Genomic DNA, 13,911 nt, shown 5'->3' on the forward strand with positions numbered 1-13,911 from the left:
CTCCTTTTTTATTGATAAAATTTGAACTTATAGCATATTCAACTAGGCTGGATTTTAGTAGATTAACATTTTGAGAATGAATATTATTGAAGATGGAGTTTAACTCTTTAGCAAGCAGACTGCGAAATTTTTGCACACTGTCATATGCGATATTTTCAAGTTCATGTGCAAATTTATCTTGAGCTATAGTTGTTATATCTTCAATTTCCTTATTAAACTCTTCTAGCTTTTTTTCGTTATTTTTAAAATTTTTCGTAAAAGTTTTCATATCAATTAAACTCAACTACTATTATGATTATAATGATAATGAAAAACTACCGAAGTAAAAAATTCACACTACTGTGTAACTTGCAAATACTTTTTACTAGATTCCAGCGTTACGCGCTGGAATGACATGGTATCCTGCTGCTCCTTTCTCGTCATGCCGCCGCGAACCGTCATACCGTGATTCATTCGCGGTATCTCTAGATCCCGCTAACAAGCAGCGGGATGACGATTGCCAGGGTGTCATGCAAGTAGCCTCCTTTTCCTGTCATCCCGCGCGGAACAATTAACCGTCATACCGCCGCGGTATCTCAGCCGCTAGCACGTAGCGGACCGTCATACCGTCACGGTATCTCTAGATCCCGCTGCGGGATGACGATTGCTAGGGTGTCATGCAAGTAGCTCTGTACGAACATTACCTCCTGGGACAATGTTCGTACAGATGTAGGTGCTAAGTTTTACAAACACCATGTTGTGCTGAACCTTGAATATCCACTTCTTTCAATTCAGTGGTAGGTTTTAGTTCAGCGATAGGTTTTGATATTGTGTATGTAATGCCACCTGCTATCAGTGCAGATACCACAGAAGCTGCAACTATTAATAGAGCAGACAATCCGGAAGCAATACTAAGAGCAGCACCTACTACTAACATAGCTGCAAGGCTCGCACAGGCAACTTTTGGGGAGAATTGTCTTTTTTCTACTTTTTCTAGTGACAATTTATTTGTTTTAGTTTTTGTTTTGCCTAGTTCACCCTTAAGTGGTGTGTTTTCATTCTCCAGACTTTTTATTTTTTGTTTTAGTGATTCATTCTCTTCATTGAGTTTCTCCAGTGTGTCCAGCCTAGCCCCATGTCCAGTGAAATAACTTCTCAATTCTGTTAGTTCTTTTTGCGCTTTTTCTAATGGTACTTCATTTGTTTTAGTTTTTGTTTTTTCTAGTTCACTATTAAGCGTTGTGTTTTTACTTTTTAGATCTTGTATTTGTTGTTTTAGTGATTGATTCTCTTTTTGGTTTTGTTTCCCCAATGCTTCCAATTTACTCTGATATTCAGTTACATGACTTTTTGATTCTTCATTTTTTGCATCAATATCTCCTCCATCTTCTGATTCAGTACATATTCCACTGTCGTCACTACTACTACTTTCATTTAAAGAGATAGAGGTCTGTTCATTACTACATGTGGCATTTATTTTTTGCGGCGACTCAAAATTTTGTACCATATTCTTAACACTAACACGTGAGTATTGCTTATCTACTGTACTGTCACTACTTTCACCCGTAACAGAAGTCTGTTTATCATCACGTGTAGCATCATGTTGTTTCAAATAAGGACTTATAACATTTGCTGGTGCAGCAGCTGCATTATTTCCGTTCACAACTAAACCTTCTGGAGTTTTATTCGTTTTTATTATGATATCTCTTGGAGTTTTGTCTTTATTTTTTTCTAATTTAGAATTTGCTTTAGCATCTAGTAAATGCACTATCTCTTGATCACTATTCGAAGTAGCAATGTCCAAAGGAGTCAGTCCAGAGTGATCTTTCATAGTAACACTTACTTTGTTTTCCAGTAGGAGCTTCACCATTAATGCATCACCGCATTGTACAGCAAAATGTAATAATGTACCTCGTGCTGTAGTGCCATCTGGCATTTGCAGCTTAAATTCGTGATTTTTATAAAAATTGTTAGATTTAAATATGTTATATACTATTGTATATGGAGAATCTATTCCGTTCTCATCACTCTTTTGTTTTAATTTATCTTGTACTTTTTTTAATACATTATCACTGCTTAAGTCTCTGCTTTCACTTACTTCTTGTATTATTTCAAAAAACTTTTCCCTTTTCATTTCCATAACTTTTACACCTAATTTATTTATTATTGCTGAATAGTCTCACAAAAAAGTTAAGTTTGTCGAAATTCCATGTTTGATCTAAAAATTAGTCATAAACATTTTCTATGCAAGTAGCTGACACTGGTTTACTTTATGATGGTGTCATGAAAGTAGCTTTCCATCCAAAAGGGTGTCATCCCAATGCCTATTTCTTTGTCATCCCAGTGCGTGACACTGGGATCTCATTTTATTTTATGATGATGTCATGAAAGTAGCTTTCCATCCAAAAGGGTGTCATTCCAGTGCGTGACACTGGGATCCAGGTTTTTTAGAGCTATCATAGGATGACAGAAGCACACTTTGTCATCCCAGTGCGTGACACTGGGATCTCATTTCGTAACTTCATAGTATAAATTATTTCAAATTGTATCTATTTGCAAATATATAAATATAGTAATTTTGCATAAAAAATTAGATCCCAGTGTCACGCACTGGGATGACAAGAAGAGGGCTACTGGGATGACAAAAAAAGGAGCACTGGAATGACACCTTCCTGCCCAGTTCATGTTGCTATAAACATTAAGGAATTTACCAAGCGGAAAAAAAGGCAAAAGAAACCCCGCGGTGCGAGTTTTGACTCTATATTACTGTAAGTGGCGCTGTAATAATGTGCTGACGCTTAGTTTAAGCGCGATTTGGCTGAATGTAGAAAAAATAAAAAAGACATGCAGCCGCTATAATTTTATGTAACCCGCCAATAAATACTCTGAGTTTTTTACTGAATTTTGTCATTGAACCCGCGCGGATCAAAAACAAGTTTTGAGTCATAAATACCCTTATTGTTATAATAAAGGGGCTGGCGAAGCTTGTCAAGCAAGTTTTTTCGTTTCTGCGGGCTACCTGGGTTAATATTATATAGAAGGTCTGCTGCCAATAAAGCCTAAACTTACCAAATACATTTCTGTAGATTCAGATCTACTTGACTTCGGTTTAAAATATTTTACTGTTTTAAACATTTCTTTTAGCTCGTTACAAAAATCTTTATCAGATTCTCCTTGGAAAATTTTTACTACAAACGTGCCACCATGGCTCAAGAAATGCTTTGCAAAATTGAGTGCTGCTTCACATAAAAGCATAATTCTGATATGATCCAACGATTTTAAACCACAAGATTCGGGCGCCATGTCAGATAAAATTACATCAAATTTTTGATCCTTGAATTTTTCTTTTAAAATTTCAAGCCCATTGATAATATCACATTGTATAAACTCTACTCCATTAATTGCGTTCATTGGTTTCATGTCAAGAGCAACTACATTTGCACCTTTCTGAGATGCGACTTGTGACCATCCACCAGGAGAAGCACCAAGATCAATAATTTTTTGCCCTTCTTGGAATAATTTAAATTTATTATCCATTTCTACCAGCTTATATGCTGAGCGTGACCTATAACCATCCTTGCTAGTTTTTCGCACATACTGATCATTCAAATGACGATGTAGCCACCTTGTTGAAGATAGTTTTCTGCCTCTAGCCGTCTTTACTCTAGTTTTTATTGCTAATACCCTACTTATTATTGATTATATCTTTGAGCTCTTTTTCAACTACTTCTTTTACCAGTGCATGTAGATATTTATTCAGCCATTCTGAGAGCTGAGGTTTTAAAAGAGATGTAACTAATTCTTCAACAGTAAGATTCGCTCTTTTTTGTTGTTTATGCTGCAATTTGTTTTGCATTTTTCCAAGCAGCGCTTTGATCTCTTCCATATTCTCTTTTAAAATTAGATGATCATTATTTTGCGCTTGTAAGCCACTATTACTTGCTTTGTTATTACTCATTTGGATATTATCGTACAAATAAATATCTTTTTTTTCTTCTGAATTGCAGCTATGGCCATTAAATTGGTTATTGTTGTAAGCCATTTCCTCACTTTGGTCATCATTATCAATGTCCTCTTCTTTACCATTTTCTTTTTTGCCATCTTCTTCCATATCTTCTAGATACTCTTCTTCAAGGCATAGCACATCATCATTTTCATCCTTTATTTCTGCTTTATCGTTACTTGCGTTTTTACCCGATATAGCTTTTTTTATATCTTCTAGAATATCTTTTACAGATTGATTGCCTTGTTCATCATGCATAGTGCTAATACCATTAAATTTAGAGGTTTATACTATTTATCATAAAAAGCAAGTTGTAAACACTAATCACATAATTGCTTTGTGCTTCAACTAAGTCTAAACGTGCTTTAAATAATGCATCTTCAGTGTCCAAAAGGTCAGATGTACTCTTTAAATTTAAGTTTACCTCTTGCTCAACTCCTTCCAATGCTAGAGCTGCTGCTCTTTCCGCTTCCTGACTTGCTTTAATAATGGCTTTTGCTGTTAGCACATTATTCCAAGCATTTACAACTGCTTGTTCTATATTTTTTACCATTTCATAATAATTGTAGGTAGATTTTTTTGCATCCATTTTAGCTCTACTGACACCAAAAGCATTCACTCCTTTTTTAAAGATTGGAACATCAAGAATAAAAACTATATGAACATTTTCTAATAGCTTGTCTAATTTTACACCATCCTTCCCAAAACTTTTGCTTGCGCTTAGATTTAAAGAAGGAAGCCACTTGGAGCTTTCAGCGATCACTTCCATTCCGGCTGCTCTTTTTTGATAAACTGCTGCTTTTAAAGATAAATTATTGGTTTTTGCTAATTGTAAACATTCATTTAGCTCTGGAACAGAAGGTAGTTTATCATTAGCCTCAGAAAGGTCATCAGCATCTTCGCCAATTAAATGATAATAAGCAATATTTGCCAACTTTAATTTACCCTCAGCATCAACTCTTTCGGATATAGAAGACGAGAATTTTGCTTTTGCTAACAAAACTTCAGCATTGGTTACCTCTCCAAGGGAAAAGCGTTTTTTCATAGCTGACAAATGTTCCAAAGAAACGCGTTCTTTATGTTCTCTGAGCTTTAATATTTCTGTCTTTTGTAAAACACCAACATATGCTTTCACAGCATTAAGTGCAACCTCTTGTTTTAATTGCTGAAATCGCATTTCTTCTGCTTTGAGAAGATGACTTGATCGACTGAATGTGGCAAAGGTGCCACCGCCATCTATTATCCTTTGGCTTAATATCAGACGTTTTCCAGGTAAATTAGGTTGATTATAAAGATTAAAATTACTATCAAAATTGTACTGCAAACTAATGTCAGGTAAAAATCCAGCTAACCCAGAAGACTTAAGCTGTTTTTTTGCGCTTTTATATTGGTAAAATTGAGACTTTATTTTTGAGCTATTTTTGATCGCTTTGCTTATAACTTCTCCCACATCGGTTGCATAGCAACTTATAGTACTAAAAATGATCGCAAGTGTGATAATCAATCGAAACATTCTACTTCCTATGCATATTGGTTACGCAGTTCAATTACTAACATAAATTACTTTAATAATCAACAACTAATATTGTTGACACTATTGAGAAATTAAGTATATAGTAGCTTACTATTGTTTAGTTAAATTACAATGAAAACTTTTTTCTTAAAAGAGAAACAAATCGACAAAAAATGGTTTGTCATAGATGCAGAAGGATTAGTGGTAGGAAGGCTTGCAGCATTTGTAGCGACACTATTGCGTGGAAAGCATAAACCTGAGTATACACCTCATATGGATTGTGGCGATAATGTAATTATTATTAACGCAGAAAAGGTGCATTTTACCGGGAAGAAGCTTAAAGATAAAGTTTACTATAAGCATACAGGTTATTCTGGTGGTTTGAAGAAAACTACTCCAAATAATATTTTAAATGGCAAATTTCCTGAGCGTATAATAAAAGTGGCAGTGAAAAGGATGCTTGATGATGGCCCTATGGCACGTAGACGCTTTGAAAATTTGTATGTTTATTCTGGTTCAGAGCATAAGCATCAAGGGCAGCAACCTGAAAAGATAGATTTTGCCTCTTTGAATCGTAAAAATAAAAAGTAATGGAGTAAAAATGAAGAGTTCTACAATAAATAATAATGATTGGTCAGAAAAGACAATTAAATCAGCAGTTGATTCGCTTGGTCGTTTATATGCTACAGGCCGAAGAAAAGAATCTGTAGCAAGGGTATGGATAAAGCCGGGAAGTGGAAAATTTAGTGTTAACAAAAAAGGCGATCTAATTTCTTATTTTAAAAGAGAGTCAGTGTGTCAAATAGTGAAAATGCCATTTGTAGCAACTTCTACGTTAGACAAATATGATGTATTTGCAACTGTAAAAGGTGGAGGGCTATCTGGTCAAGCAGGTGCTCTAGCTCATGGAATAAGCAGAGCTTTGAGTAGTGTAAGCCAAGATTTGCATTCTATATTACGTAATGGTGAGTTCTTAACTAGAGATTCGCGTGTTGTTGAACGTAAGAAATATGGTCAACATAAAGCTCGGAAAAAGTGTCAATTTTCTAAGAGATAGTTATTTCATAGTGGTATTTTTTTGTAAGTATTATAAAAATATTTGCAAAAGTGTATGATACCCTCTATTTTTGTGATGAATTTAGTTGACTATCGGTGTCAACATAATATGCTATTTGTGTGATTTTTTCAATATTAAGGTAATTTATGAGTAAAGAAGATATAATAAAACAATTAAAGGAAGATTGTTCTGGTCAGAATATAGATATAACAAAATCTGATTTGAGCAAGATTCATGATGCGTTTATTAAAATAATAAAGAATGAGCTGCATGGGAAAGGTGAAATACGTTTGCATGGAATAGGAACATTTTCTACTGCTATAAGTCAGGAGAAACAATGTCGTAACCCCCAAAATGGTGAGATCATGACTGTTCCTGAAAAGACAAGGGTAAAGTTTAAAACAAGCCAAACTCTTTTAAGTATTTTAAATGAGAAGAAAAAAGCAGCAGTTAGGTAGACATTATCATTTTCATTGTTTTTACTACGCTGTGTAAGCCATAAAATATAGCTTCGCTAATTAAATAGTGGCCTATGTTAAGAGCTGAGATGTGAGGTATTCTTGTCATCTTCTTAGCGTGTTTATAAGTTATGCCATGTCCTGCGTGGCATTCTATTCCTAATTTATTGATGTACTCTGCAGCATTAGTAATTAACTGTAACTTTTTCTCTGATGGATTATCACAGTAATCCCCTGTGTGAATTTCTATTATGTCAGGTTTTATCTCTAGCTTCTCAAGATATTTTAGTTGATTAATATTTGGATCGATAAACAGTGAGACTTTTATGCTAGAGCTATGCATTTCCTCTATTATATTAGAAAGTTTACTGTGCATATTCACGATATCCAGGCCACCTTCGGTTGTTAATTCTTCTCTTTTTTCTGGTACTATACTAATCGAATAGGGTTTTACCTTTTTTGCTATTTCAAGCATTTCTTCCGTGGCTGCAATTTCAAGATTTAGCTCAGTGCTAATGCTTTTTTTTAGGTTAAATACATCTTCATCTCTAATATGCCTTCTATCTTCTCGTAAGTGTACAGTAATAAAGTCTGCTCCAGCATCAATAGCTATTTCTGCTGCTTTCAATGGATCTGGGTAGGAAGTTCCGCGTGCGTTGCGGAGGGTTGCAACGTGATCAATATTGACACCTAGTTTCACAATCTACCTCAAAAATTATTTATGGATTATACATGTTATCAGGTCTTTTGCATAGTCATTGTTTGATTAGCAATACCATAGCCGAGAGACGGGGTTGGCAAAATGTGTCAAGATGGCCTAGCATCACGCGCTGGAATGACATTTGGGAGTATGTTATCCGTTTGTCACTTCTAAATGATAAGAGCCTCAATGAATTTATTAGTTTATTACATGTCTCTTTTCATGTATAAATCTATAGAAAGCTTTATACGGAAATTGTTTTATGAGCAAAATTATAGAAATCAGAGCACCAAAGACTCTTGGTGGTGAGTCAGTTACGGAAGGTATAGTAAAAATAAAGAAAAATATTGGAGAAGCAGTAAAAGTAGATGACTTGATCTTTGAAATTGAGACTGACAAAACAGCACTCGAATTAACTGCAGAAGCTTCAGGGCAAATAACTGAATTTCTTGTAAAGGAAGATGATGTGATAAGTCCTGATCAATTGTTAGCGAAGCTTTCTGTGGGGGAAGTAAAAGAGGAAGCGAGAAAAGAAGATAAAAGCGAAAGTTCTGCTAAAAAAGATGCTCCATCAGCTCGCAAAATTATGGAGGAAAATGCAATCAATGCAGAAAGTGTTAAAGGAACTGGTATGGGGGATAGAATAACAAAAGCAGATGTGATAGGCCATATAAACAAAGCAGAACAGTCTGCAATAAAACAATATGAATTGCCAAAAAGTGTAGTAAATGGAGAGCAAAGAGAGGAACGAGTAAAAATGAGCAAAATAAGGCAAGTAATTGCCGCTCGTTTGAAAGCGTCGCAAAATACTGCCGCAATACTGACCACGTTCAATGAAATTGACATGAAAAATGTCATGGATCTAAGAGCAAAATATAAGGACACTTTTGAAAAAAAATATGGAATAAAACTTGGTTTTATGTCGTTTTTTATAAAGGCAGCGGTGCAAGCACTGAAAGAGATCCCTGAAATTAACGCTGAGATCTCAGGCGATGAAATCATATATAAACATTACTATGACATAGGTGTTGCTGTTGGCACTGACAAAGGCCTTGTTGTGCCAGTTATTCGGAATGCTGATCAGATGTCATTCGCAGAAATTGAGTTAACTTTAGTTGCTCTTGGCAAAAAAGCTCGTGAAGGTAAATTACAAGTATCAGAAATGGAAGGTGCAACATTTACTATCTCAAACGGTGGAGTATACGGTTCACTTCTTTCCACTCCGATAATAAACCCTCCGCAATCTGGAATACTTGGAATGCATTCAATACAAAACAGGCCAGTTGCTGTTGGCAACTCAATTGAAATTAGACCTATGATGTACATTGCCCTCTCCTACGACCACAGAATAGTTGACGGCAAAGGAGCAGTAACTTTCCTTGTTAAGGTAAAAAATTACATAGAAGATCCAAATAGATTAGTTTTGGAAGTATAATTTTAAACATGATCCCATAGCTCAGTTGGTAGAGTGGCTATCAATAGGTCGTGTACACTGGGATCACTGAACAAGGAGAAGGTTTCAAAAGTTGACAAATTTTACTAAAGTGTATATTAGGATATAGGTATATTGGGTAGTAACTTAATAAATGCAATACATGATGAGAGAGGTGTTGCGAGTATATTAAAAGATAGGAGTAAACAAGAAATACAAGACATTCTTTTAAATTATACACATAAAGTAAATAGTAAAACGTGTATGCCAGTAACTTATACGTTACTTACTTATGCTATATGTGAACACAATGATCAGGCTATTGAAGATATTCTACAAATAGCTGAAGAAAATGGTATTCTTGAACAAATTCTTGGATTGAGAGCGACTGACCAACTAACTTCTTTGTTAAAGCGCAATACTGTTTACCTTTTTATTATGCTATAGGAAAAAAATGATCAGGCTATTAAGAGTATCCTAGAAAAATCTCGGAGGAATGGTATTGAGGGATTAATCTTAAGTAATACGGCAGGAGATCTTGGTGAAGATATTGAAAGTAGTCGTACTGATGAATGGATTTATCTTTTCAGCAAGCATCCTAACATTGCTTGCTCAATTCTTAAATCTGGTCCATTTAAATATAGATTTACTGAAGTTGAATGAAATGAAAGCTTCTGAACCTAATACTGACATAAACGGAGTTAGCACGCAAAATCAAGAAAAGACAGAGCAGCATATTTAACTAAGCGTTAAGGAGTGCACAGAGCACTCCTTTGTTATTATATATCATTGCTGTAGGCTGCATTTAGTAATATAATCTCATATTAAATAAGACGTTACTTAAGTTTATGCTAGATTCTCCGCTAATTTTGACAGCCATTCTTATATTTTTCATTTTTACGTTGTCATTCTTTTTTATAAGAAAGATATTTGGATCAACAAACAAGAAGATAATAAAATCCTTTAGAAAAATTGTTCAGCAAATAAATACATTAGAAACAGAAATGCAGAGCTTATCTGATGAGGAGCTTGCTGGTAAAACTCAAGAATTCAAACGAGAATTGAAAAATGGAAAAACGTTAAATGATCTTCTCGTACCTGCATTTGCAGTTGTGCGCGAAGCCTCTCGACGATTCCTTAATATGAGACATTTTGATGTCCAGCTAATCGGTGGAATGGTGCTTCATAATGGCATGATATCAGAAATGAAAACAGGAGAGGGAAAGACACTCGTTGCAACTTTAGCTGCATACCTTAATTCTTTAGAAGGGAAAGGCGTGCACGTCGTCACTGTTAACGATTATCTTGCAAAACGAGACACAGAGTGGATGAGCAAATTATATAATTCTCTTGGGGTTTCTGTTGCGTTTATCACGAATAACTTGACAGACGAAGAGAGAAAAGAGGCTTACAGTGCAGATATCGTGTATTCCACAAATAACGAGCTTGCCTTTGATTACCTGCGAGACAATATGAAATTTTCTCAAGAAGACATGGTTCAGAGAGGATTTCACTACGAAATAGTTGATGAAGTAGACTCAATACTCATTGATGAAGCTCGCACTCCGCTTATTATTTCTGGCCAGATTGAGGAAAACAATCAGATATATAAGCATATCAATAAAATAGTAACAAAATTAGTTGACTCTGATTATGAGGTGGATGAGAAGGGTAGGACAGTGTTCCTTACTGAAGATGGTATTTCACGAGTAGAAGAACTACTCAGGTCATACAATCTCATTCCTGAAAATTCCTCGCTCTATGATACTGACAGCATGATAATGACTCATTATATAGACCAAGCATTACGTGCACATAAGCTGTTTACTGCTGATAAAGATTATATAGTAAAGGATGGCAAGGTAGTGATTATTGATGAATTTACTGGGCGTATGATGGAGGACAGGAGATATTCCGATGGTCTTCATCAGGCACTTGAAGCGAAGGAGAATCTTGAAATTCAGCATGAAAACCAAACTTTAGCATCGGTCACATTTCAGAATTATTTTCGTATGTATAATAAACTTTCCGGAATGACTGGAACAGCAGCAACAGAGGCAGAAGAGTTTCGTGATATATACAGACTAAATGTAGTAAAAATTCCAACTAATGTACCTGTAAAAAGAATAGACATCGATGATGAGATTTATGGCACAGAAAAAGAAAAATTTAATGCTGTGTTGAAGTTTATAGAAGAATGCCACAAACGCCTTCAACCAGTCCTTGTTGGCACGGTAAGCATCGAAAACTCTGAGAAGCTTTCTGCGCTTTTGCAAAGCCATTCTCTTAAGCATTCAGTATTGAATGCTCGTTATCATGAACAAGAGGCGTACATAATAGCACAAGCTGGAGTGCCAGGTAGTATCACTATAGCAACTAACATGGCAGGACGTGGAACTGATATTCAACTCGGTGGAAACGCTGAAATGATCGCAAAGGTAGAGCTAAAGAAGATAAAAAATGCTGATGAAAGAGAAAAAAAATACCAAGAAATAGTCGAAAGAGTAAAAAAAGATAAGGAAATTGCTATAAAAGCTGGTGGTTTATGCGTGGTTGGAACCGAAAGACATGAAAGCAGGAGAATAGATGATCAATTACGCGGCCGTTCTGGTCGTCAGGGGGATCCTGGACTTTCTAAGTTCTTTTTATCGCTTGAAGATGACCTAATGAGAATATTTGGTTCTGATAGAATGAGAAGCTTTTTACAAAAAGTAGGGTTAAAGAATAACGAAGCTATTCATCATCCATGGATCAATAAGGCACTTGAGAAGGCGCAGAAGAAAGTTGAAGCTAGAAATTATGATGTGCGGAAGTCTTTGCTTAAGTTTGATGACGTAATCAACAACCAACGTAAAGTTATTTTTAAGCAGAGAAACAATATCTTAGGCAACGAAATTAATGATTTACTTGAAGTATATAGCGAAGTAAATGAGAGCATAGTAGAAGGTATAATCCAAAGTGGCTATTATGAGGATTATATTGAAGATATAGTCAAAGAATTCCATACAAGGTATGGAATAACGCTTGATAAAGAAGATTTAGCAAAGTTTTTAAACAAACAAGAAGCTTTGAATTATATAAATGATAAGATACAAGAATTTTTTACTGAGAAAGAAAAATATTTCAACAGTCAGCACACTACAGATTTGTGGAATACGATCGTGAAGCAAATGATGATAATGGCACTTGATCATTTATGGAGGGAACACCTTTCAGTTCTAGAGAGCCTAAGACAAAGCATAAGCTTACGTGCCATGGGGCAGAAAGATCCACTGAATGAATTTAAACGCGAAGCTTTCTTGATGTTTGAGTCAATGCTTGAAAAATGGAAGGAACTCACCATTCACCGCCTAGCGCACTTTAAGTTGGCAGATAACCAAGAGATAGGCAATAGGTTACATTCTGCTAGAAATAGCAGACTTCCCAAAGTCTCAAGAAACGACAAATGCCCTTGCAACTCAGGAAAAAAATACAAACACTGCCACGGCGCGGTTACTGTAGTGAACTAAAAATTATGGTTATACAGTTTGTTTATTTCCATCAACATTACTGCAGCTAACCTCACTTAGCTTACTGTTTAATGAATGCTCTGATGACTTATACGCAACCCCATAGGAAATTCCACCAACTATCAGTGCAGATGCTGCAGTAATTTCAATTATTGCTAGTACAGGTAATGCAGTGGCATAGGCAAGTACTAGTGAAACTACAACAGCAGATATAACACCCACAGTAATTCCTGCTGTCATAGCTTTAGGTCTATGGATGCATGATGGATCTGCACCATAATTTAGTAGAAGTTTTGCTATTTCTGGATATTTACTATGCCAAGCACAACTCAAAGGGGTATATCTATTTTTATTTTGTAGATTGACATTAGCTCCATTTTTTAGTAGAAGTTACACTATCTTCATATGCCCGTGCTCAGCAGCAATATGCAAAGGAGTCTCTTTATCTTCATCTTGTGCATTAACGTCTGCTCCCTCTTCTAGCAAAACTTCTACTACTTGTGTGTATCCATTCTCAGCAGCATAATGTAAAGGACTTCTTCCATATCTGTCCACTACATTAACATCTGCCTCTTTTTTTATAAGATGTTTTACTACCTCTATATGACCACTATAAGCAGCAATATGCAAAGGAGTCCCTTTATCTTCATCTTGTGCATTAACGTCTGCTCCATTTTTTAGTAGAAGTTTCACTATCTTCATATGCCCATGCTGAGCAGAATAATGTAAGGAGGTTTTTTCCCATTCATCTTGTACATTAACATTAGCTCCGTTTTTTGTTAAGTATCTTACTACTTTTTCTAGCCATTTTCAGCTGCTGTAAGTAATAAATTGCACTTGAGCACTATAAACATGTAATTTATATCAAATTCACTTTCTTTCCACTCATCATATATAGATCGATTTTCCTGCTGCAGCTTATCTTTAATTCTATCAATTAAATTTTCCTTACTCAGATCTGGACTACTGTTGACTTTTTGTAGTATTAACCTTAATGTCATTTCCTTCTCCAAGATATAAAATTTTATTGTAGCATATGAAGTGGATTATGTCAATGAAGAACTAAGAAACTGGTTCTTCTTTTTTTCTATAGCTTTAGGTTTACCTACAATTTGAAAAACAACAAATTCGTCATTCCGCCGCGAACCGTCATACCGCTGCAGTATCTCTAGATCCCGCTAACACGTAGCGGGATGACGAGTTACTTAACGTCATACCGTGATTTATTCACAGTATCTCAACCGCTAACAAAGCGGTATG

General features: G+C 35.5%; 5 protein-coding genes and 1 pseudogene across 5 annotated transcripts; 3 read left to right on the forward strand and 3 right to left on the reverse strand.

Annotated features, from left to right (window-relative positions):
- Nucleotides 1-715: 715 nt before the first annotated feature.
- On the reverse strand, nucleotides 716-3,516 carry LOC105558240 (POTE ankyrin domain family member B2-like). The gene is made up of 2 exons (XM_012005828.1): nucleotides 3,049-3,516; nucleotides 716-1,921 (listed from the first exon to the last, which is right to left on the reverse strand). Exons 1-2 carry the CDS (start codon nucleotides 3,514-3,516, stop codon nucleotides 716-718), a joined length of 1,674 nt encoding a protein of 557 aa, XP_011861218.1.
- A 2,111-nt stretch (nucleotides 3,517-5,627) lies between these two features.
- On the forward strand, nucleotides 5,628-6,552 carry LOC105558241 (39S ribosomal protein L13, mitochondrial-like). The gene is made up of 2 exons (XM_012005829.1): nucleotides 5,628-6,069; nucleotides 6,185-6,552. Exons 1-2 carry the CDS (start codon nucleotides 5,628-5,630, stop codon nucleotides 6,550-6,552), a joined length of 810 nt encoding a protein of 269 aa, XP_011861219.1.
- A 450-nt stretch (nucleotides 6,553-7,002) lies between these two features.
- On the reverse strand, nucleotides 7,003-7,852 carry LOC105558242. The gene is made up of 2 exons (XM_012005830.1): nucleotides 7,787-7,852; nucleotides 7,003-7,713 (listed from the first exon to the last, which is right to left on the reverse strand). Exons 1-2 carry the CDS (start codon nucleotides 7,850-7,852, stop codon nucleotides 7,003-7,005), a joined length of 777 nt encoding a protein of 258 aa, XP_011861220.1.
- Nucleotides 7,853-7,972: 120 nt separating this feature from the next.
- LOC105558243 (dihydrolipoyllysine-residue succinyltransferase component of 2-oxoglutarate dehydrogenase complex 1, mitochondrial-like) lies at nucleotides 7,973-9,145 on the forward strand. The gene has a single exon (XM_012005831.1). It carries the CDS (start codon nucleotides 7,973-7,975, stop codon nucleotides 9,143-9,145), a length of 1,173 nt encoding a protein of 390 aa, XP_011861221.1.
- Nucleotides 9,146-10,146: 1,001 nt separating this feature from the next.
- LOC105558244 (protein translocase subunit SecA-like) lies at nucleotides 10,147-12,651 on the forward strand. Its single transcript, XM_012005832.1, has 2 exons — nucleotides 10,147-12,152; nucleotides 12,273-12,651. Exons 1-2 carry the CDS (start codon nucleotides 10,147-10,149, stop codon nucleotides 12,649-12,651), a joined length of 2,385 nt encoding a protein of 794 aa, XP_011861222.1.
- A 9-nt stretch (nucleotides 12,652-12,660) lies between these two features.
- On the reverse strand, nucleotides 12,661-13,652 carry LOC105558245 (annotated as a pseudogene).
- Between the last annotated feature and the right edge of the window lie 259 nt (nucleotides 13,653-13,911).

The sequence above is a fragment of the Vollenhovia emeryi genome, unplaced genomic scaffold, assembly GCF_000949405.1.
Source record: "Vollenhovia emeryi isolate VEMERY1.0 unplaced genomic scaffold, V.emery_V1.0 DF939362.1, whole genome shotgun sequence".
NCBI classification, from domain to species: Eukaryota; Metazoa; Arthropoda; class Insecta; order Hymenoptera; family Formicidae; genus Vollenhovia; species Vollenhovia emeryi.

Bases quoted from the DNA above. Each gene is read 5' to 3' on its own strand.
- LOC105558240 (XM_012005828.1), bottom strand. From the start codon at position 3,516: ATGGATAATAAATTTAAATTATTCCAAGAAGGGCAAAAAATTATTGAT. The intron at 1,922-3,048 runs GTAAGTTTAGGC...CACGAATTTAAG, and splicing joins AATCTACAGAAATGTATTTG to CTGCAAATGCCAGATGGCAC.
- LOC105558241 (XM_012005829.1), top strand. From the start codon at position 5,628: ATGAAAACTTTTTTCTTAAAAGAGAAACAAATCGACAAAAAATGGTTT. The intron at 6,070-6,184 runs GTAAAAATAAAA...TATATGCTACAG, and splicing joins AGATTTTGCCTCTTTGAATC to GCCGAAGAAAAGAATCTGTA.
- LOC105558242 (XM_012005830.1), bottom strand. From the start codon at position 7,852: ATGTCATTCCAGCGCGTGATGCTAGGCCATCTTGACACATTTTGCCAA. The intron at 7,714-7,786 runs GTATTGCTAATC...TTTTTGAGGTAG, and splicing joins AACCCCGTCTCTCGGCTATG to ATTGTGAAACTAGGTGTCAA.
- LOC105558243 (XM_012005831.1), top strand. From the start codon at position 7,973: ATGAGCAAAATTATAGAAATCAGAGCACCAAAGACTCTTGGTGGTGAG.
- LOC105558244 (XM_012005832.1), top strand. From the start codon at position 10,147: ATGCAGAGCTTATCTGATGAGGAGCTTGCTGGTAAAACTCAAGAATTC. The intron at 12,153-12,272 runs GTATGGAATAAC...ATATTTCAACAG, and splicing joins GTCAAAGAATTCCATACAAG to TCAGCACACTACAGATTTGT.